The sequence below is a fragment of the Salvelinus alpinus genome, chromosome 8, assembly GCF_045679555.1.
Source record: "Salvelinus alpinus chromosome 8, SLU_Salpinus.1, whole genome shotgun sequence".
Classification (NCBI taxonomy): domain Eukaryota; kingdom Metazoa; phylum Chordata; class Actinopteri; order Salmoniformes; family Salmonidae; genus Salvelinus; species Salvelinus alpinus.
The window spans coordinates 13078040-13102978 of record NC_092093.1 but is presented as its reverse complement, the minus strand read 5'-3'; the positions used below and the strand labels follow the sequence as shown (position 1 = coordinate 13102978).

General features: G+C 44.0%; 1 protein-coding gene across 1 annotated transcript in view; it reads left to right on the top strand.

Annotated features, from left to right (window-relative positions):
* The window catches only part of LOC139582558 (forkhead box protein N3-like), a 107565-nt gene that overhangs the window by 42362 nt on the left and 40264 nt on the right, over positions 1 to 24939 (top strand). The window contains exons 2-3 of the mRNA XM_071412654.1: positions 9529 to 10095; positions 23192 to 23340. Coding sequence (XP_071268755.1) covers positions 9547 to 10095; positions 23192 to 23340 — 698 coding nt within the window. The 5' untranslated portion in view covers positions 9529 to 9546. The remainder of the gene's footprint in view (positions 1 to 9528; positions 10096 to 23191; positions 23341 to 24939) is intronic.

Here is a 24939-nt window from a genome sequence, read left to right as displayed (position 1 = left end):
AGCAACCTCCTGTGATGTCTGTGGTCTCTGGTGTACATTATGTGTTTAAGTTACTACTGTGATGAAGATCTTTTTATTTTATTTATTTATTTAACCTTTATTTAACCAGGAAGGGCTCATTGAGATTTGAAATCTCTATTTTCAAGAGCGTGCTGGCCAAGATAGGCAGCACCAAGTCATTACACAATTACAGACAGACAACATGAAAAACTACAAGTAATCTAGTAAAAACCATAGAATTCACAAGAGTATAACAAAATCATAAAACAGCAAATTCAAAACATTGACAGGTCAGGGAATCAGTCTCAAAATCCTTCATCAGTGATTTAATAACACCAATCGGGACAAGTTTTTCCAGTTTAAAAGTATTTTGTAAGGCATTCCAAGACAATGGCACAGAGTACATAAAAGCCCTTTTACCAAATTCAGTTGGGACATTTGGAACAGTTAGCAGGATAAAGTCCAGCGAACGAAGAGAGTATCCACCACATTTCTGAACAATAAAAATGCCCAAATAAAAAGGTAGTAAACCCAAAATGGCTTTGTAAATAAAAGTATACCAGTGACTGAGCCTACGAGTGACTAGAGAAGGCCAGCCAACCCTGGTATACAAAGTGCAGTGTTGCGTAAGGGTTTTGCAGTTTAAAATAAATCTCAAAGTGCCATGGTAAAGAGTGTCAATTGATCTCAAACACTGAGCGGAAGCATTCATATATAAAATATCCCCATAGTCTAGTAAAGGCATAAATGTAGCTGATACTAGCCTCCTTCTGGCTTCAAAAGAAAAACATGCCTTATTCCTAAAATAAAATCACAATTTCAGCTTCAATTGTTTTGTAAGTTGTTGAATATGCAATTTAAAAGAGAGGCCGTCATCAATTAAAATTCCAAGATATTTACATGAGGTTACAGTCTCAATATCCTTGCCCTGATAGGTAGTAATAGGTGAAAGGTTCAGAGGTCTATTTCTTGCATTAGAAAACACCATTAATTTAGTTTTGTCAGTATTGAGGATAAGCTTCAATTGACACAAGGTATGTTGAACAGCATAAAAAGCAGTTTGCAAGTTCTGGAAAGCTTTTGTAAGAGACGAGGCACAACAGTAAATAACAGTATCATCAGCGTAAAAATGAAGTTGTGCATTTTGGACATTTTTGTCTAAATAATTTATATAAATAGTGAATAAGATAGGACCAAGTACAGAGCCCTGGGGCACACCATTACAGACAGACAATTTAACAGACATAAGCCCATCAAATTGAGTGCACTGAGTTCTATCAGACAGATAGTTAGCAAACCATGCAACTGCATGCTCCGAAAGACCTACACTCGACAATCTCTGCCTTAGTATAGCATGATCAACTGTATCAAAAGCCTTAGAGAGATCAATAAAAAGTGAGACACAGTGCTGTTTTTTGTCAAGGGCTTCAGTGATATCCTTTAAAACCTTCATGGCTGCTGTAATTGTGCTATGCTTCTTCCTGAAGCCCGATTGGTACATTGATAAAATAGAGTTAGTAAATAAAAACTCTTTTAGCTGTTCACTCACAAGGGTTTCAAGTATTTTCACCAGGGGTGACAGCTTTGAGATTGGCCTATAATTATTTAAAAGAGTTGGATCTCCCCCTTTTAAAAGTGGTAGAACAAATGCTGATTTCCAGATCTTTGGAATTTCATTACATTCCAGGGTTAGATTGAACAGATATGTAAGTGGTTCAGCTATGAAATCAGCTGCCAGATTTAAAAAGCAGGGATCCAAAAGATCAGGACCTGCAGGCTTTCTTTGATCTAAGGATTTCAGGGCTTTATGTACCACCTGCACTGAGAATGGCAAAAAGCTAAAAGTTTGACCAGCTCTCACTGGTTCATCCACACAGGGTTGTACAGAGACAGAGGACACTGGTTCATCCACACAGGGTTGTACAGAGACAGAGGACACTGGTTCGTCCACACAGGGTTGTACAGAGACAGAGGACACTGGTTCATCCACACAGGGTTGTACAGAGACAGAGGACACTGGTTCATCCACACAGGGTTGTACAGAGACAGAGGACACTGGTTCATCCACACAGGGTTGTACAGAGACAGAGGACACTGGTTCGTCCACACAGGGTTGTACAGAGACAGAGGACACTGGTTCATCCACACAGGGTTGGACAGAGACAGAGGACACTGGTTCGTCCACACAGGGTTGTACAGAGACAGAGGACACTGGTTCGTCCACACAGGGTTGGACAGAGACAGAGGACACTGGTTCATCCACACAGGGTTGTACAGAGACAGAGGACACTGGTTCATCCACACAGGGTTGGACAGAGACAGAGGACACTGAATCAAACAGCCTACCAGATGATACAAAGTGCTCATTGAAACAATTCAGCATTTCAGTTTTGTCATATATAGCAACAGAGTCCTTCAAAACACATGACGGTAATTCATTAACATTACTGTTTCCAGACATAGACTTAATAGCATTCCAAAACTTTCTAGGGTCATTCAGGTTATCAGTGGTAACAGACATAAAATATTCAGACTTGGCCTTCCTGAGAAGAAAAGAACACTTGTTTCTTAACTGCCTAAAAATAAGCCAATCAGCATCAGAACATGATTTCCTTGCTTCAGCCCAGGCTAGATTACGGTCGTGAATAATACAAGGCAGCTCAGAAGAAAACCATGGATTATCCCGCCCTTTAACCCTGAACCTGCGGAATGGGGCATGTTTGTTTACTATTTGGAAAAAACCATCATGAAAGAATATCCAAGCAGTTTCCACATCAGGGATAAGCTCAATCTTGCTCCAGTCAAAATAAAACAAATCATGAAAGAAAGCCTGCTCATTAAAACGCTTCAAATTTCTCTTACGAATAAAACGTGGGTTTGTCTTAGGAACCTTAGTATTTCTAACAGCAACAACAGCACAATGGTCACTTAAATCATTACAAAAAACACCAACCGCAGAATATTTATGTGGAACATTTGTCAATATCAAATCAATCAGGGTAGATTTATCTGGGCATTTAAGATTTGGGCGAGTGGCTGAGTTAATCAACTGGGTAAGATTCATAGAATTACAAAACATTTTTAAATCATCAGACACCGGCTTTAACCAACACCAGTTGATATCACCAATCAAGATCATTTCACTGTAAAGAAGTTTAGACATAAGGTGCGTCAAAGAAGAAAATGCATCACCGAGAGCAGAGGGGGGTCTATAACAGACAATCACAGTTATAGAGAGGCCCTTTGAAACCTCAATATTCAAAGCAAGAAATTCCTGCTCTCTGTCTCTGGTCTGTGGTCTCTGGTGTGTGTGTTGCTGATGTTTCAGGTCTTTGGTGTGTGTGTTTGTGTGTGTGTTGCTGATCTTTCGGGTCTTTGGTATGTGTGTGTGTGTGTGTGTGTGTGTGTGTGTGTGTGTGTGTGTGTGTGTGTGTGTGTGTGTGTGTGTGTGTGTGTGTGTGTGTGTGTGTGTGTGTGTGTGTGTGTGTGTGTGTGTGTGTGTGTGTGTGTGTTGCTGGGCAGATCTGAGGAGGATATAGGGTCGACAGCCCTCTGAGAGACACCATGACCCCCATCTCATATCTCCCTATGCTCTGTGGCAGGGCTAGAGGCACAAACACGTATACACACACACTGGACTATCTCGCGTTCTCTGGTCCTCTCCTCTGGTCCTCTCTCTCTCTCTCTCTCTCTCTCTCTCTCTCTCTCTCTCTCTCTCTCTCTCTCTCTCTCTCTCTCTCTCTCTCTCTCTCTCTCTCTCTCTCTCTGAGAATGATAAAGGTTGTTCTTATTGTCATCAGACCTATGACGGCTGCGTGGTCCCATGGTGTTTACACTTGCGTACTATTGTTTGTACAGATGAACATCGTACATTCAGGCGTTTGGAAATTGCTCCCTAGGATGAACCAGACTTGTGGAGGTCTACAATTGTTTTTCTGAGGTCTTGGCTGATTTCTTTTGATTTTCCCATGATGTCAAGCAAAGAGGCACTGAGTTTGAAGGTAGGCCTTGAAATGCATCCACAGATACACCTCCAATTGACTCAAATGATGTCAATTAGCCTATCAGAAGCTTCTAAAGCCATGACATAATTTTCAGAAATTTTCCAAGCTGTTTAAAGGCACAGTCAACTTAGTGTATGTAAACTTCTGACCCACTGGAATTGTGAAACAGTGAATTATAAGTGAAATAATCTGGCTGTAAACAATTGTTGGAAAAATTACTTGTGTCATGCACAAAGTAGATGTCCTAACCGACTTGCCAAAACTAGTTTGTTAACATGAAATTTGTGGAGTGGTTGAAAAACAAGTTTTAATGACTCCAACCTAAGTGTATGTAAACATCCGACTTCAACTGTATATACAAAAAATATATATATTTGAACATTGTCTTTGTATCTCAAAATCATTGTAACCTTAAAACTCGGAAAAAAATATTAAAATCTAAAGTGTAAAATTCAACCAGAAAGTGCCCTTAGATCATGGGAAGAGGCCACACTTGACTGCTGCACTTGAATCATTCCCACGGTGAATGGCTAGGCTATGAAACCACACACTATTACAGAGACTTTGATAATACCGGCCGCAATTGAAATGGAAAACAATGTGTGGGAAGGCAGAGGCACAGAAAATCACATCAATACCTTTGTCAGATAACACTGCTAAATAATGAATTTATGCTCTGACTGAACGACTCAAATACTCCCCAGTTTATGCTCTCCAAATGGACAGTAGCTGTGAGGCCCGAGATGCCCATACATTGAATTCTGTTCGTTATACATGTCGCGGGATGCTATTCACAAGGACATTGTTCTGTCTCACGATTCCTGAGCATGAAGCGTCATAGTGAATGTTCAGTGTGCTTTTTGGCTATATTGACGGAAAACCGATTCCATATGGGATCGAATGGTGTGCTTTTGTACAGATGAGGCTCAATCCACAGCGGGGCGGCAGGCAGGCCTCTGCACTCTAGTTATGAATATGTCTAGCTCTGCCATTGTATGATACACGGAGAGCAACTGGCAGCAAAAGAGCTGAGCACAGAACCCGGAGATATACTGCAGGTATTAGGTAACTTCAATTATAAACTACATCAAAACTATGCGGAGATATGGGATCAGAGCATGACAAACTTCTATTTCACACCGAGGCCTGGTGGTTATTGGGAGGGGTCTTGGAAAGAGGAACTGTTGTTATTTACAATGGATGTAAAATGGATGTTATGAAAAGAAAAGAACAGAAAACAGCATCAGTAAGTGTCCCACACGAGTGATGACTGCTCACTTCCAACGCCTGGAAATGCACTTTGGGACAACACAGGAGGTTGATGGAACCTTAAATGGGGAGAATGGGCTTGTGGTAATGACTGGAGTAGAATGGGTGGAATGATATCAAATACATCATACACATGGTTTCCAAGTGTTTGATGCCATTCCATTTGCATCTGGCCGTTATTATGAGCTGCCTCCTGTGTTTAAGACCAACTTCCCAATCTGTCTGACTGTGATCCTGGCTCAGTTGACATGCCTGTAAGTGAAATCAAACAGCTGATCGAGCTGTCATGTGATGCTGCAGACAACACATTCATGGGTCACTACGGAGAAGTTTTGGTTCCAGAATCAAAGGGAACACCTGCCGTATCGCTTTGAGAATGAATGCCGCGTTCAAAGCAATTGGGAACTAGGAACTTGGAAATCTCAGACTTCCCAACTTCAGTGCATTCAAGATAACTGGGAACTCAGAAAGAAACAAGCTCTGACTGGGAAAAGTCGTTTCGAATGGTCATTCAACTCAGAAGTCCAACTCGGGAGGCAGGTAGCCAAGTGCTTAGAGCGTTGGGCCAGTCACTGAAAAGATGCCAGATCAAATCCCTGAGCTGCCAAGGTAAAAATCTGTCGTTCTGCCCCTGAACAAGGCAGTTGACCCACTGTTCCTAGGATGTCATTGTAAATAAGAATTTGTTCTTAACTGACTTGCCTAGTTAAATAAAAGAAACAGGGGCTCTTTTTGGAGCTCTGACTTTCTGACCTAAAGATCATTGACCTCATGATTTGACCTCATATTTTGTCTTGAAAGCACCATAAAACTCATGGTCTCTTCACCAGCTCATATCAATGTGAAGCCATCCAGGTTAGATGTGACAGCAAAGATGAGCTGTGCACTGTCGACCATGCTCGCTGACTTTGAGAAGCTCCGACGCGGCATGCTTCAAGCATACCCATCTCATTAGTGGTGGTGAGATAAGAGAGATTATGTCAGACTCATTTGCAATTGACTGCCCCATATTACAAGTATGTGATGGTGAGTTGAGAAGATAATCAGAAATACTGTTAGAATGTTTCTCTTTTGACTGCCATATCCCCAAATAAAAAAGTAAACATTGGCTATTAATTTTAAAAGAATTCACACGGGTGGGGTCACAAGAATTTTCAGATATCAAAATGGGGTCGTGGGCCAAAAGTTTGGGAACCCCTGTGCCCTCACCCTCACCCACCCACCTCCTCATGCACCCCCCTCCACCACCTCATCATGCACCCCCCTCCACCACCTCCTCATGCACCCCCCTCCACCACCTCCTCATGCACCCCCCTCCACCACCTCATCATGCACCCCCCTCCACCACATCCTCATGAACCCCCCTCCACCACATCCTCATGCACCCCCCTCCACCACCTCCTCATGCACCCCCCTCCACCACCTCATCATGCATCCCATCCACCACCTCCTCATGCACCCCCCTCCACCACCTCCTCATGCACCCCGCTCCACCACCTCCTCATGCACCCCCCTCCACCACCTCATCATGCACCCCCCTCCACCACCTCCTCATGCACCCCCCTCCACCACCTCCTCATGCACCCCCCTCCACCACCTCCTCATGCACCCCGCTCCACCACCTCCTCATGCACCCCCCTCCACCACCTCCTCATGCACCCTCCTCCACCACCTCCTCATGCACCCCCCTCCACCACCTCCTCATGCACCCCCCTCCACCACCTCATCATGCATCCCCCTCCACCACCTCCTCATGCACCCCCCTCTACCACCTCCTCATGCACCCCCTCCACCACCTCCTCATGCACCCCCCTCCACCACCTCCTCATGCACCCCCCTCCACCACCTCATCATGCACCCCCCTCCACCACCTCATCATGCATCCCATCCACCACCTCCTCATGCACCCCCCTCCACCACCTCCTCATGCACCCCGCTCCACCACCTCCTCATGCACCCCCCTCCACCACCTCATCATGCACCCCCCTCCACCACCTCCTCATGCACCCCGCTCCACCACCTCCTCATGCACCCCCCTCTACCACCTCCTCATGCACCCCCCTCCACCACCTCCTCATTCACCCCCTCCACCACCCCCTCCACCACCTCCTCATGCACCCCCCTCCACCACCTCCTCATGCACCCCCCCCCACCACCTCATCAAAATCAAGTCTGAACTTGTTCTGTCATCGGGGGGTTGTGTAAAACATTGTAGAAGAGTTTATTTAGAGCTTGAGGTGAACCCTAGATACACTGCTCACAATGCCTTGCCATGGCTCACACACTCACTCATAACACAGGCCCTAAATGGAAGGAGTTTGTTGTCATAGCAACAGTAAAATTAGATGACTTTACTGTCAGACATAATGTTTCATGGCTCAGCCTGGTGCCTTGCCTTCCGTCATGGCAACATAAAACGTTCTCTTCCGCTCCCCTTGACAACCGACACCTCAACAACGTCCAACTGGGAACACTGTCACACTAGTAACATTCCCTAGAATCTCTCTGAGCCACACCTTGACGAGCGCGTCACACTAGTAACATTCCCTAGAATCTCTCTGAGCCACACCTTGATGAGCCTGTCATAACAGTAACATTCCCTAGAATCTCTCTGAGCCACACCTTGATGAGCCTGTCATAACAGTAACATTCCCTAGAATCTCTCTGAGCCACACCTTGATGAGCCTGTCACACCAGTAACATTCCCTAAAATCTCTGTGAGCCACACCTTGATGAGCCTGTCACACCAGTAACAGTCCCTAAAATCTCTCTGAGCCACACCTTGATGAGCCTGTCACACCAGTAACATTCCCTAGAATCTCTCTGAGCCACACCTTGACAAGCCTGTCACACCAGTAACATTCCCTAGAATCTCCCTGAACCACACCTTGATGAGCCTGTCAAACCAGTAACATTCCCTAGAATCTCTCTGAGCCACACCTTGATGAGCCTGTCACACTAGTAACATTCCCTAGAATCTTTCTGAGCCACACCTTGACGAGCGCGTCACACTAGTAACATTCCCTAGAATCTTTCTGAGCCACACCTTGATGAGCCTGTCACACTAGTAACATTCCCTAGAATCTCCCTGAACCACACCTTGATGAGCCTGTCAAACCAGTAACATTCCCTAGAATCTCCCTGAACCACACCTTGATGAGCCTGTCACACCAGTAACATTCCCTAGAATCTCTCTAAGCCACACCTTGATGAGCCTGTCACAACGCGTAATATCTTAACCCCTCGCTTGCCTTGTTTAGCCACATTCTATTTCCAGAGGCTTTTCAGGAGTAGGAATATCTGCCATGCAGCTAAGAGGTGCTGGGGTCAATTTAAATTCATTACAGTCAATGTCAATATTGGTGCAACAACATGACAGGTAACTGCTGTTGAGTCACAGGGATACTGTCAGTTCAGGACGTAGATATATATTTAGAATGATCAGAGCAGCTTCTGTGTGTTTGACAGATACAGAGCTGTTGTTCTCTTGCCATTTTCACAGCAGCTCTGGGCCGGGAGCCATGGCAACGTGACAATGGTCATACCAGGAGGGGGGGGGGGCAGCTGTCTGTCAATCATTTAGACTGAAGAGACAGATCAGGGGATCACCACTTTGGCTTGTATTTTATGAACCTTTATTTAACTAGGCAAGTCAGTTAAGAACAAAATCTTATTTACAATGACGACCGACCCCGGCCAAAACCGGGCCAATTGTGCGCAGCCCTATGGGACTTTCAATCATGGCCAGATGTGATGCCGCCTGGATTCGAACCAGGGAGTGCAGCGACACCTCTTGCACAGAAATGCAGTGTCTCAGACCACTGCATTACTGAGGAACTGGTAACTACTGTACATGCTGCTGTTGGGATTAATGCTGTGTGTGTGTGTGTGTGTGTGTGTGTGTGTGTGTGTGTGTGTGTGTGTGTGTTGAGCATATGCTGATAACTCACCCTATGACTGAGTTCTGCATGTTCCCATCTTGGCATCACCATACCAACAGAAGACCCCCAACTAACACCGGATATAGGCATTTACCATGCAGTCAATGTAGATACTGTTCTATCAATCCATCTGCAGTTAACTACATGCATTCTAACTCTCATTTATCTTCAGTGTGATTGTTGCAGCAACCATTCCTGGAGATCGCAGTAGGAACTTAACTGTGTCTTAAAAACCACTGTAGAAACATAAGAGTTGCATACATGACTTGATTCGTAGTTACCCAATATGATCTCCTCCTCTCTTCCCCCTCCAGGAGAGAGCCCAGGGTTGAATGGGACCCACTATGCCGCCCAGTAAGAAGGTCAGGAGCCCCAACAGCGGATTGGTAGCCACCCGGGGTCTGAGTCCTTTCTACAGGGAGGCGGAGGCAACAGACCTGTCCCTGTCCCTGTCGGCCTCCTTCTCCAAGGCCGAGGACGAGGAGCTCACCAGCCTCTCCTGGCTCCACGAGAGCACCAACCTTCTCAACAGCTTCTCCCACTCGGGGCTCCGCTCCGTCTCCCCCCTGCAGGACCCTGATGGTCACCCCCTATCCCCCCTCTCCCCTTCCTCCTCCTCCCCCTCCCCCGATCCATGTGACTCCTCTTCCTACGACCTGGCCACGGGAGCCAATAGGAAGCCCCCGTATTCCTTCAGCTGCCTAATCTTCATGGCAATAGAGGATGCGCCATCCAAGAGGCTGCCGGTGAAAGATATCTATGGTTGGATCCTGGAGCATTTCCCGTATTTTGCTAGCGCCCCTACTGGCTGGAAGAACTCGGTGCGCCATAATCTGTCGCTCAATAAGTGTTTCAAGAAGGTGGACAAGGACAGGAGTCAGGTAAGGAGGAGAAGACACACCAACAGACACACCTCTCTCTCTCTCTCTCTCTCGCTCTCTCTCTCTCTCTCTCTCTCTCTCTCTCTCTCTCTCTCTCTCTCTCTCTCTCTCTCTCTCTCTCTCTCTCTCTCTCTCTCTCTCTCTCTCTCTCTCTCTCTCTCTCTCTCTCTCTCTCTCTCTCTCTCTCTCTCTCTCTCTCTCTCTCTCTCTCTCTCTCTCTCTCTCTCTCTCTCTCTCTCTCTCTCTCTCTCTCTCTCTCTCTCTTCCTCTCTCTCTCTCTCTCTCTCTTCCTCTCTCTCTCTCTCTTCCTCTCTCTCTCTCTCTTCCTCTCTCTTCCTCTTCCTCTTCCTCTTCCTCTCTCTCTTTCTCTGTCTCTTTCTCTGTGTCTCTCTGTCTCTCTCTCTCTGTCTCTCTCTCTGTCTCTCTCTCTCTGTCTCTCTCTCTGTCTCTCTCTCTCTCTCTCTCTCTCTCTCTCTTTGTCTCTCTCTCTCTCTCTCTTTGTCTCTCTCTCTCTAGCTCCATTTGTCTTTTGGGCTCTGGAGTATAGTTCGTTTGAGGTGCTTGAACACATTTCAAAAGCGGTTTTCAGTCAAATATGACCAGTATTTTGTATACAAATGTACAAAGAATTGCTTTATCAATAATTTATAATCTTGGCTTTTTAGTTGAAATTCTGAAGTTTTGAGTTTTCTGGAGGGAACAGCCTCTCGGTTTTCATTTCAATCTCGATATGGTCTCTTCTAAAGGTTTTTAAATAAAGAACTAATCATTATATATTATAATACTAACTAATCGTTCTCCTATTTCAGGAGCAGTTTAGCTATTTATAAAGAAAATCATTCCCTTGCCCAATTAATACTAAAAGTCGTAAGAACATTTATGTCAAACAACATCATATAATCTACCCATGGGGAAGTAAAAGGCTTATGTGTATACAAGCTGTAGCTTTGGATCAGGGGAGATTGCAATTTAGTTTCATTAGTTTCTCTATGAAATAGTTCAGACATGTGTGCACAGGACTAATTCTACATTAGACAACATTTGTTTTAGATGAAGTGTGCTGTGCCTGTATGTGGGTGTGTGTGTGTGTGCTTGTGTGTGTGTGCCTGCCCTTAAGTTACTCTGTCATCTGGGTCTTGACTACTACTGCACAGAGTTTGCCTTGTATACATATCTCCATAGTAAACAGGTTGCAGTTGACATAAAAGTATGCTGTTGCTGTGGTGATGGAAAACAGATTTGGCTATACTGACTGAGTGTGTGTGTTGGTGTGCGTGCGTATGTGTGTGTTTGAGCCTATCCTTGGATTTGTGCAAGGACACAATAATGTGTGTGTGTGTGTGTGTGTGTGTGTGTGTGTGTGTGTGTGTGTGTGTGTGTGTGTGTGTGTGTGTGTGTGGCAAGGACAAAGAGCTGTAGTTGGCAGGGACACACAGTCTTGTCTTTTTGTCACAGCAAACAATTTAAGACAGCTCATTAGTTAACCCTTCAAATCTGTCAAATACCTGCTCAGCCCAAACTGACTACCAACTGGTACAGGAACGGGACATAACGCTTTATGTAAAGCTGCCTGTGCACGGAAGGATACAATTCTGTTTTTCTAAAGACAGCTATTTTACTTGGTTTGTGTTCAATTATAGCCACTGTGTAGTTTTCAAGGAGAGACTAACGTCACTGTTGTATCAAACTATTTCCAAGGAGAAGCTGTTCTTCACGTATTTGTCTTTTAAACGCCTTTAACAACTTTCTAGAAGGCCCTTCTAGCCAATCAGAAACAAGTATTTAACAATTCTGTGGTATAAATGCCTTTTCTCTGCCTATTTATCTCCAGCTGAATTGAACACAGTATGGGTCGAGTAAGCATTTTTACATTGTATTATAGTTCACATTAACGTAAAACTTGTTGGGTGGGAAAATCTTCAAATTGGATTGGGGTTTAGCATAGTGAAAGAGTCTTGGTCGGTCTGAGGTCTAAGTCCTCTCTTGGCTTTTACTTGGAAGGAAAAAGCCTCTTTGCAAATGCACCAAATCATATTTTCATCACTTTAGAGAGGTGGAGATTATTATGACAATGGTCTATTTGTTCAAGTGATTGTGTTTCTGGGGCATCTGCAGGCTGTACTGACTGGGCTTACTGCAGAAGAAATGTGTGTGCATAAGTATGTGTGTGTGTGTGTGTTTGTGTGCGTGTGTGTGTGCTTGAGAATGCTGCTTGAGAAACAGAGCAGTCTAATGGTCTCAACGCTGTCTCAAGGTATTGGACCAGGCGGTTCTCAGATCTCTGGTTTGTGACTGGTTAAAGTTGTCTCATAGGGTCTGTTAGGGTGGGTCACAGCAGATGAAGAAAAACCAAAGTTCTCAATGCATCTTCGGTGTATTAAAGACAATGAGTTCCCTGTCTGTCTTTATAGTATGATACCGCTTAGAATCATCCATCTCCCTGGATCCCTGCTATGTGGTTGGTTGAAGAGGACTGAAGTATTAGGGTCAGAAACAGCAGGACTCTCTCTCTCTCTCTCTCTCTCTCTCTCTTCTCTCTCTTCTCTCTCTTCTCTCTCTTCTCTCTATGCCTTGAGACAATTGAGGCATGGATTGTGTATGTGTGCCATTCAGAGAATGAATGGGCAAGAAAAAATATTTAAGTTCCTTTGAACGGGGTATGGTAGTAGGTGCCAGTCGCAATGGTTTATGTCAAGAACTGCAACGCTGCTGGGTTTTTCACGATCAACAGTTTCCTGTGTGTATCATGAATGGTCCACCACCCAAAGGACATCCAGCCAACTTGACACAACTGTGGGAACAATTGGAGTCAACATGGGCCAGCCTCCCTGTGGAATGCTTTTGACACCTTGTAGAGTCCATGCCCCGATTAATTGAGGCTGTTCTGAGGGCAAAAGGTGGATGTGCAACTCAATATTATGAAGGTGTTCCTAATGTTTTGTCCACTCAGTGTATTTGTGCTCTCTGGTATTATAGTGTCTATTAAGAAGTGTGTAACCAAGTCAGACATGTTTTGTTACTTCTTTTAATGTTTTATCCTAGATGTGTAGTTAAGAAGAACTGTGCGTGTGTGAGACTGCGACGTCAAACAGTACATACATAAATATAATCAATCCCATCAAGGCAGGGCTTTCGGCTACCTTCCCAGAATGCTTTGTAAACACAGGGGAGATGGCGTGGAACCAGAATGGCTGGGTCGTACTGTAGGCACAGAAAACTGAGCACACACACACACACACACACACACACACACACACACACACACACACACACACACACACACACACACACACACACACACACACACACACACACACACACACACACACACAGAAAACACACACACACACACACAGAAAACACACACACACAGAAAACACATGCAGTCTATTCCAGGAACAAGGCTCTTTCCAAGACATCAAGAGAGGGAAAGAAAAACAGCGGTGACCAGCCAACCCACATTCAAAAAGCTTATGCTGTTGTTTTCATTTGAGGGATGTCAGAGTCTCCTTCAATGTAAACTAGTGGGACTATTTTCTGCTGGTAAATACAGCTCACTCATCCCCATTGGGCCAGCTGGCATGAAGGGCATCAGAAAATAAAGAATCCCCACTTCTGTCTTTGGCCATCTTCTCCACTGTGTCCACTTTGAACCAATCCTGAAGAAATAGAGATATGTATCTCTCACCTCCAGACCCTTCCGGATCATTCCCTATAGCTCTTAACTGTGGGGTTATTTCCATAAATCAGTGCCTTCAGAGTACATTTAGCCATGCTAAGAACATACTGTGGTTAGCAGTCCTTCCTGCCTCCCTTTTCCTTAAACCCTAATCTCTTGCTACAGTTGCTGGCACATCCTATTTCCTATATAGTGCACTGCTTATCACCAGGGCCTCTGGTCAAAAGTAGTGCACTATGTAGGGAATAGTGCCATTTGAGACCAGTGGCGATTTTAGCATGTAAAAAAACAACAACATGTGGGATGCATGCCAGCAAAGCCACTACACTACACAACACTAAACATACATGAACTGCACTATAATGGCAACAAACAGTGCCCACAAACTGTTAGGGCCTACATAAAGCTGTCCCAACAGCAGTCCCAACAGCAGTCCCAACACCTTACCACTGCTACACCTGGCTGTCAGCGGAGCCTTGTCTGGCAGCAAAACAGTTCATTCAGCCTCATTTACTTCCTTTTAAATAAACATGGCTGATATGGCTGACTTGCTTAAACAAATGTGCTTTCTACTGACAATTGAGATGTACAATTTATGGCATTAGGGGACGACAAGCGGATAAGAGGCAATCCGTAATTTCGAATAAGACATTAATGAGCGAGCTAGGATGGACGTAGAAAATATAACTATTTGTTTAACACATTTGATACGTACAGCGACAGAATTCAGAACATGGGTCGTTCTTACAGTGTTCTCCCTGTACACCAAGTCAGAACCGTAGGATAAATAAAGGGGGCATATAAGCAGGCAATGAAAGCTCTTACAATATTCAATGATTACTTTTCTCAAAAACAGGTTATAGACTACATGTGCACCACCAAGTCAGAACAGCAGGCGAAATTAAGAGGTGAAAATAGACCAAATTATTAGGGTGAGGCACATTGGCTACTAACAGCTTACTACGTAACATACACTTAGTATTACTTTCTTAGCTACAGTTTCAGTTGAATACATTCAGTTGGACAGCTGACTAGGTATCCCCCTTTCCCTTTCCCAGTATACATATCTCCCTGGAATATTACATCATTTATGCAGCAGCATACAAGACATTTTTGAACTCACCTTGTTGTGCTGTGCTCACTTGAATAGGAAGGTGGCGCGGTTGTCCTTTATGGGCAAATTTTGTTATCAAACTTTGTAATCAAAGTCTGCCATTCTCTGGATTTATGCTGCTTTCAAGACAACTGGGAACGTCATCATGAATCATGATGATGTCAGTGATCTTCAGGTTATAGCTCTAGAAAGAGGCCCGAGTTCTGGATTTACAATTCCGAGTTGGAGAAAGTTCAAAACGTATTTACCCAGTCGTAGCTCATTTGTCCAAGTTCCCAGTTGTCTTGAACTCACTAAAGTCAGATTTTGCAGTTCCGAGTTAACAGTTGTTTTGAGGCCGGCACAAATCATGCTTCATTGACAGTATGGCCAGTGTTGAATGTTTATAATTATAAACTAGGAAACGAGAACCTTAATCTCAGACTTGGGACCACACAGCCACTTCACTGAATAGCAGGCTAATGATTGCTTTGCAATGCTTGCAGTTAGCCACGGATTACTTCCAAACCACTCATTGTTGAATTTGCAATTTCCAACTTGTTGTGTAATGTTTATGTCCAATGGTCGTTGAGCACCGATACGTTTTATCTATAATTTTTCTTCATTATTTCTCTTCATATGACAAGGATTAAAAAGGATTTGCCAGTAGATTGTCAACTTGATTTATGATGATGACTGATAGCTAAGATTTTGAAAGTATGATGTTGACATGATCAGTCCAATCAAGGCTACGGTAGATATAATGTGATTTGACGTCATTTTATCTGTGGTCAATGACCTTGAGCCTTCTTGGATGGGCACTTCTAATGTAACTCTATGGCAGCACCCAAGGGGCTTGAATTTTCAAGCTCTACCCTTAGACTTGGCAGTGATGTAGTGTCCCCATGAGTGACAGAACACTGAGCCAATCATGGGCGGAATGCTCAACATTTTCTGCTGGCTCGCCCCACCACCACAGAAAGCGCTGAGCTAGGAGAAACACCTGCATTTTGGAGCTGTTTTACTCAAGAAAACAAAAAAGAGACCATGTTTGTCTGCAGCTTTATTAATTCAATGATATGTTTTTTTTTTACATTGTTGCAAACTTATATGTGACTCATATTAATGCCAAAATAACAGGCAAGCCCCCTCAATTTTTTATTTTATATATATTTTTTATTTATTTTTGCTAAAAATGTGGGTCTCAAAACAGGTGTGGCCCTGCCCTGAATGTCGGGTCACCACTGTTTGAGACGCAGACCTGGTGTTGTCTGGGTGAATTAGGATAAACCAGCTCCACATAATGGAATAATCCAGAAGGGAGGGTACTCAGAGCTGTGGAAGAAACCTCCAGTGGGCTTTAGAAAATGGTACCTTGACACGGTCTGGGAGAGGAGAAGACGAGAGGAGAGGAGGAGACGAGAGGAAGAGTGGAGAAGAGAGGAGGAGGTGGAGGAGAGGGAGAGGAGGAGGCGAGAGGAGAGGAGAAGAGAGGAGGAGACAATAGGAAAGGAGAGGGAGAGGACAGTGAGAGGAGAGGAGGAGACAATAGGAGAGGAGAGGAGAGGAGAGGAGAGGAGAGGAGAATGACCACGTGTTTTATTAGTTAGTACATCAATTGGATCATTATCCTGTCCAGCAAAGCATTCGAAATGTATGGAGTACTTTTGGGTGTCAGGGAAAACGTATGGAGTAGAAAGTACATTATTTTCTTCAAGAATGTAGTGAAGTAAAAGTAAAAGCGTGAAAAGCTGTCATCAAGGCAAAGTGTGGCTACTTTGAAGCATCTCAAATATAAAATAGATTTTGATTTGTTTAACACTTTTTTGGTAACTACATGATTCCCTATGTGTTTTTATATAGTTTTGATGTCTTCACTATTATTCCACAATGTAGAAAATAGTAAAAATAAAGATAACCCTGTAATGAGTAGTTATGTCCAACCTTTTTGACTGACACTGTTTATACAGTTGAAGTCGGAAGTTTACATACACTTAGGTTGGAGACAATAAAGCTAATCTTTCAACCACTCCACAAATTTCTCTTTAACAAACTATAGTTTTGGCAAGTCAATCGGGACATCTACCTTGTGCATGACACAAGTAATTTTTCCAACAATTGTTTACAGCCAGATTATTTCACTTATAATTCACTGTATCACAATTCCAGTGGGTCAGAAGTTTACATACACTAAGTTGACGGTGCCTTTAAAAGATTTGGAAAATTCCAGAAAATGATGTCATGGCTTTAGAAGCTTCTGATAGGCTAATTGACAGCATTTGAGTCAATTGGAGGTGTACCTGTGGATGTATTTCAAGGCCTACCTTCAAACCAGTGCCTCTTTGCTTGACATCATGGGGAAATCAAAAGATATCAGCAAAGACCTCAGAAAAGAAATGTAGACCTCCACAAGTCTGGTTCATCCTTGGGAGCAATTTCCAAACCCCTGAAGGTACCACATTCATCTGTACAAACAATGCTACGCAAGTATAAACACCATGGGATCACGCAGCCATCATACCGCTCAGGAAGGAGACACGTTCTGTCTCCTAGAGATGAATGTACTTTGGTGCGAAAAGTGCACATCAATCCCAGAACAACAGCAAAGGACCTTGTGAAAATGCTGGAGGGAACAGGTACAAAAGTATCTATATCCACAGTAAAATGAGCCCTATATCGACATAACCTGAAAGGCCACTCAGCAAGGAAGAAGCCACTTCTCCAAAACCGCCATAAAAAAGCCAGACTACGGTTTGCAACTGCACATGGGGACAAAGATCATACTTTTTGGAGAAATGTCCTCTGGTCTGATGAAACAAAAATATAACTGTTTGGCCATTTTTTGGTGGAAAAAGGGGGAGACTTGCAAGTCGAGGAACACCATCCCAACCGTGAAACACGGGGGTGGCAGCATCATGCATCATGTTGCTGCAGGAGAGACTGGTGCACTTCACAAAATGTCCTTTATGAGGACTGAAAATTATGTGGATATATTGAAGCAACATCTCAAGACATCAGTCAGGAAGTTAAAGCTTGGTCGCAAATGGGTCTTCCAAATGGACAATGACCCCAAGCATACTTCCAAAGTTGTGGCAAAATGGCTTAAGGACAACAAAGTCAAGGTATTGGAGTGGCCAATTCAAAGCCCTGACCTCAATCCTATAGAACATTTGTGGTCAGAACTTATTTAACTCATACTTATCTGTATGAGCAAGGAGGCCTATAAACATGACTCAGTTACACCAGCTGTGTCAGGAGGAATGGGCCAAAATTCACCCAACTTATTGTGGGAAGCTTGTGGAAGGCTACCCGAAACAATTTAAAGTTAAACAATTTAAAGGTAATGCTACCAAATACTAATTGAGTGTATGTAAACTTCTGACCCACTGGGAATGTGATGAAAGAAATAAAAGCTTAAATAAATAATTCTCTGCTATTATTCTGACATTTCACATTCTTAAAATAAAGTGTTGATCCTAACTGACCTAAGACAGGGAATTTTTACTAGGATTAAATCGCAGGAATTATGAAAAACTGTGTTTAAATGTATTTGGCTAAGGTGTCTGTAAACTTCCGACTTCAACTGTAGATACACAAACATGACATTGACATCATCTAATATCCAGTGACAGTATTCACAATGTTGTAGCTAGGCCTATACACATGGCCCAAAACAACGTTACCAAACCATTTGTTGCTTTGTATCTGCATCATTTAAAAACCGAAAAAGTCACAGTGTTGGGATTGATTATATTTATGTATGTACTGTTTTGATGTCGCAGTCTCGCGCGCACGCGCACACACACACACACACACACACACACACACACACACACACACACACACACACACACACACACATTTATTTCTTGTCACTCCTCTGTCGGACTCCCTCCTGTTGTTTCTATCTGACATCATGTGATCAAAGTGGGGAAGTATGTATTGATGTGCTGGTTTACGACACCCTTTTACGGCCCCTGTGGTATATGTGTGGCAATGGCGGAATAACATGAAAAACTTGTTAACTATGGTTGATGGTGACGGTCGTCTCTGCTCACTGTAACCAACAAAGTACTACGAAGTATTGCGCTGCATTGCTGTACATGACATTTCTCTCCTTCAGTGTAATCTAAAGTTGTCATGTGGGTAAGATCTGGTCTGTAGCACAACTGTTAAGAAAGTGAATGAGAAGAGGGTAGAGAGGCAGCTGAGAGAGAGGGAGAAAGAGATATATAGAGAGAAGAGAGAGAGCAAGAGAGAGAGAGAGATAGAAAGCGGAGGAGAGAGAGAGAGAGAGACGTGGGAGAGAGTGGACACAGCTTTTTTAATAGAACTAGGGGCAACAGAAAGACAGGAAATATGGAGAGCGTTGATCTGTGGTGCTGGACAGGGTTGGGGAGTAACTAATTACATGCAATCAGTTACAATATTTTTTGTATTTTTTGTTTTCAGTTATTTGTAATCTTTTTTATTTTTTGTAATCAGTTACGTTACCAGCTAAAATATTGTAATCAGATTACAGATACTTTTGAAAATCTAGATGATTACTTCTTGGATTACTTTTAAATATTTACGAAAAAATACATAAAATCAAATAGTTTGTGTCACATGCTTCCTGAACAACAGGTATAGACCAACACTGAAACTCTAACGGGCCCTTCCCAACAATGCAGAAAAAAAGAGAGAAATAGAGGAAACAATTGAAGAAATATTTATATAATAACACAAGAAATAAAATAGAAAAATAATGACACAATAATTACATTATGACATCTTTTTGTTTTCTCATTGACATTCCATTCATCATTGGAAAAAGGTGCAAGTTTAAGTTTGTTCCACCTGAGCGAGTCTGACCACAAGTCAGAGACCACTATGATGACACACCAAATGCGTTTGATGGATCCTTTTTGTATTCTAATGCCTCTTAAAGGGAAAGTAATCCGAAAGTAATCCGATTACGTTACTGAGTTTGGGTAATCCAAAATGTATGTTATTGATTACAATTCTGGACAGGTAACTAGTAACTGTAACGTATTACATTTGGAAAGTAAGCTACCCAACCCTGGTGCTGGATGTTGACTAAGTTTGGAATTGTGGTCTGGTGTCTCTGTGTTTACTTGTGGTCTGGTGTCTCTGTGTTTACTTGTGGTCTGGTGTCTATGTGTTTACTTGCGGTCTGGTGTCTCTGTGTTTACTTGTGGTCTGGTGTCTATGTGTTTACTTGCGGTCTGGTGTCTCTGTGTTTACTTGTGGTCTGGTGTCTCTATGTTTACTTGTGGTCTGGTGTCTATGTGTTTACTTGCGGTCTGGTGTCTCTGTGTTTACTTGTGGTCTGGTGTCTATGTGTTTATTTGTGGTCTGGTGTCTATGTGTTTACTTGTGGTCTGGTGTCTCTATGTTTACTTGTGGTCTGGTGTCTCTGTGTTTACTTACGGTCTGGTGTCTCTGTGTTTACTTGTGGTCTGGTTTGTCTATGTTTACTTGTGGTCTGGTGTCTCTGTGTTTACTTGTGGTCTGGTGTCTCTATGTTTACTTGTGGTCTGGTGTCTCTGTGTTTACTTGTGGTCTGGTGTCTCTGTGTTTACTTGTGGTCTGGTGTCTCTGTGTTTACTTGTGGTCTGGTTTGTCTCTGTGTTTACTTGTGGTCTGGTGTCTCTGTGTTTACTTGCGGTCTGGTGTCTCTGTGTTTACTTGTGGTCTGGTATGTCTCTGTGTTTACTTGTGGTCTGGTGTCTCTGTGTTTACTTGTGGTCTGGTGTCTCTGTGTTTACTTGTGGTCTGGTGTCTCTGTGTTTACTTGTGGTCTGGTGTCTCTGTGTTTACTTGTGGTCTGGTGTCTCTGTGTTTACTTGTGGTCTGGTTTGTCTATGTTTACTTGTGGTCTGGTTTGTCTCTGTGTTTACTTGTGGTCTGGTGTCTCTATGTTTACTTGTGGTCTGGTGTCTCTGTGTTTACTTGTGGTCTGGTATGTCTCTGTGTTTACTTGTGGTCTGGTTTGTCTATGTTTACTTGTGGTCTGGTGTCTCTATGTTTACTTGTGGTCTGGTTTGTCTCTTTGTTTACTTGCGGTCTGGTGTCTCTATGTTTACTTGTGGTCTGGTTTGTCTCTGTGTTTACTTGCGGTCTGGTGTCTCTGTGTTTACTTGTGGTCTGGTGTCTCTGTGTTTACTTGTGGTCTGGTGTCTCTGTGTTTACTTGTGGTCTGGTTTGTCTCTGTGTTCACTTGTGGTCTGGTGTCTCTGTGTTTACTTGTGGTCTGGTTTGTCTCTGTGTTTACTTGTGGTCTGGTTTGTCTCTGTGTTTACTTGTGGTCTGGTATGTCTCTGTGTTTACTTGTGGTCTGGTATGTCTCTGTGTTTACTTGTGGTCTGGTTTGTCTCTGTGTTTACTTGTGGTCTGGTATGTCTCTGTGTTTACTTGTGGTCTGGTGTCTCTATGTTTACTTGTGGTCTGGTTTGTCTCTGTGTTTACTTGTGGTCTGGTGTCTCTGTGTTTACTTGCGGTCTGGTTTGTCTCTGTGTTTACTTGCGGTCTGGTGTCTCTATGTTTACTTGGTCTGGTGTCTCTATGTTTACTTGTGGTCTGGTGTCTCTGTGTTTACTTGTGGTCAGGTGTCTCTGTGTTTACTTGTGGTCTGTTGTCTCTGTGTTTACTTGTGGTCTGGTTTGTCTCTGTGTTTACTTGTGGTCTGGTGTCTCTGTGTTTACTTGTGGTCTGGTGTCTCTGTGTTTACTTGTGGTCTGGTTTGTCTCTGTGTTTACTTGTGGTCTGGTGTCTCTATGTTTACTTGCGGTCTGGTGTCTCTGTGTTTACTTGCGGTCTGGTGTCTCTGTGTTTACTTGTGGTCTGGTGTCTCTGTGTTTACTTGTGGTCTGGTGTCTCTGTGTTTACTTGCGGTCTGGTGTCTCTGTGTTTACTTGTGGTCTGGTGTCTCTGTGTTTACTTGTGGTCTGGTGTCTCTGTGTTTACTTGTGGTCTGGTTTGTCTCTGTGTTTACTTGCGGTCTGGTGTCTCTATGTTTACTTGTGGTCTGGTGTCTCTATGTTTACTTGTGGTCTGGTGTCTCTGTGTTTACTTGTGGTCTGGTTTGTCTCTGTGTTTACTTGTGGTCTGGTGTCTCTATGTTTACTTGTGGTCTGGTGTCTCTGTGTTTACTTGTGGTTTGGTGTCTCTGTGTTTACTTGCGGTCTGGTGTCTCTGTGTTTACTTGTGGTCTGGTGTCTCTGTGTTTACTTGCGGTCTGGTGTCTCTGTGTTTACTTGCGGTCTGGTGTCTCTGTGTTTACTTGCGGTCTGGTGTCTCTCTGTGTTTACTTGCGGTCTGGTGTCTCTCTGTGTTTACTTGCGGTCTGGTGTCTGTGTTTACTTGTGGTCTGGTGTCTCTGTGTTTACTTGCGGTCTGGTGTCTCTGTGTTTACTTGTGGTCTGGTGTCTCTGTGTTTACTTGTGGTCTGGTGTCTCTGTGTTTACTTGCGGTCTGGTGTCTCTGTGTTTACTTGCGGTCTGGTGTCTCTGTGTTTACTTGCGGTCTGGTGTCTCTCTGTGTTTACTTGCGGTCTGGTGTCTGTGTTTACTTGTGGTCTGGTGTCTCTGTGTTTACTTGTGGTCTGGTGTCTCTGTGTTTACTTGCGGTCTGGTGTCTCTGTGTTTACTTGTGGTCTGGTGTCTCTGTGTTTACTTGTGGTCTGGTGTCTCTGTGTTTACTTGTGGTCTGGTTTGTCTCTGTGTTTACTTGCGGTCTGGTGTCTCTATGTTTACTTGTGGTCTGGTGTCTCTATGTTTACTTGTGGTCTGGTGTCTCTGTGTTTACTTGTGGTCTGGTTTGTCTCTGTGTTTACTTGTGGTCTGGTGTCTCTATGTTTACTTGTGGTCTGGTGTCTCTGTGTTTACTTGTGGTTTGGTGTCTCTGTGTTTACTTGCGGTCTGGTGTCTCTGTGTTTACTTGCGGTCTGGTGTCTCTGTGTTTACTTGCGGTCTGGTGTCTCTCTGTGTTTACTTGCGGTCTGGTGTCTGTGTTTACTTGTGGTCTGGTGTCTCTATGTGTTTACTTGTGGTCTGGTTTGTCTCTGTGTTTACTTGTGGTCTGGTGTCTCTGTGTTTACTTGTTGTCTGGTTTCTCTCTGTGTTTACTTGTGGTCTGGTTTGTCTCTGTGTTTACTTGTCGTGTGGTTTGTCTCTCTGTAGACTGGTTTCTGAGGGACAGTGGATGGTAGCCATACAGCCGTCGTCCAAATGGTCAAGATTCCTGTGTTTTCATGTTGTTAGCTAAATAATCCTCTTTCTTTTCTTCCTCATCTCCCTCCTCTGTCTCGCTCCCTCTCTCAGAGTATAGGTAAAGGCTCGTTGTGGTCCATAGATCCAGAATACAGACACAACCTGATCCAGGCCTTGAAGAAGACCCCGTACCACCCCTACTCCCCGGGACTGGTTACCCCCTTCACCTCTTCTCCCACCTCTCCTCAGGCATATCACAGGTAACTATACACCTCTCACTCTCTCTTTACTCATTCTATCCACTCATTTACTCCTCCTATGTAGCATTTCCCCCCTCCCTTGCTTTTCCCTCAGGCATATCACAGATAACCACACACCTTTCACAGTCTATCTCGCACATGTGCACGCACGTACACTACATGACCAAAAGTACAGTATGAGGACACCTGCTCGTCGAACATCTCATTCCAAAATCATGGGCATTAATATGGAGTTGGTGCCTCTCCTTTGCTGCTATAACTGCACTCTTCTGGGAAGATGTTGGAATATCGCTGCAGGAACCTGTACATCAATTCAGCCACGAGGGCATTAGTGAGGTAGGGGCGCTGATGTTGTGCGATTAGGCCTGGCTTGTAGTCGGCATTCCAGTTCATCCCAAAGGAGTTCGATGGGGTTGAGTTCAGGGCTCTGTGCAGGCCAGTCAAGTTCTTCCACACTGATCTCGAAAAAAACATTTCTGTATGGACCTCGCTTTGAGCACGGGGGCATTGTCATTCTGAAACAAGAAAGGGCCTTCTCCACACTGTGTCCACAAAGTTGGAAGCACAGAATCGTCTAGAATGTCATTGTATGCTGTAGTGTTAAGATTTCCCTCCACTGAAACTAAGGGGCCTAGCCTGAACCATGAAAAACAGCCCCAGACCATTATTCCCCATCCACCAAATTTTGCAGTTGGCAACTATGCATTCGAGCAGGCAGCGTTCTCCTGGCATCTGCCAAAGCGTGATTCATCACTCCAGAGAATATGTTTCCACTGCTCCAGAGTCCAATGGTGGTGAACTTTACACCACTCCAGCCGACGCTTGGCATTGCGCATGGTGATCTTAGGCTTGTGTGCAGCTGCTCGGCCATGGAAACCTGTTTCATGAAGCTCCCGACAAACACTTCTTGTGCTGATGTTGCTTCCAAAGACAGTTTGGAACTCGGTAGTGAGTGTTGCAACCGAGGACAGACAATTTTTACACGCTATGCGCATCAGCACTCAGCGGTCCCGTTCTGTGAGCTTGTGTGGCTTACCACTTTTTGGCTGAGCCATTGTTGCTCCTTAATGTATCCACTTCACAATAACAGCACTTACAGTACAGTTGACCGGGGCAGCTCCAGCAGGGCAGAAATTTGACGAACTGACTCGTTCATCCTATGACGGGCTGAGCTCTTCAGTAAGGCCATTCTACTGCCAAGGTTTGTCTATGGAGATTGCAAGGCTGTGTGCTCGATTTAATACACCTGTCAGCAACAGGTGTCCCTGAAATAGTCAAATCCACAATTTGAAGGGATGTCCACATACATTTGTATACAGTATAGTGCACGTACGCACACACACACACATACACACACACACACTTCCCCCATACACTCCCCTCGCACACTCCCCTCGCACACTCCCCTCGCACACTCCCCTCATACACTCCCCTCACACACTCCCCTCACACACTCCCCTCACACACTCCCATCACACACTCCCCTCACACACTCCCCTCATACACTCCCCTCATACACTCCCTTCACACACTCCCCTCACACACTCCCTTCACACACTCCCTTCACACGCTCCCCTCATACACTCCCTTCACACACTC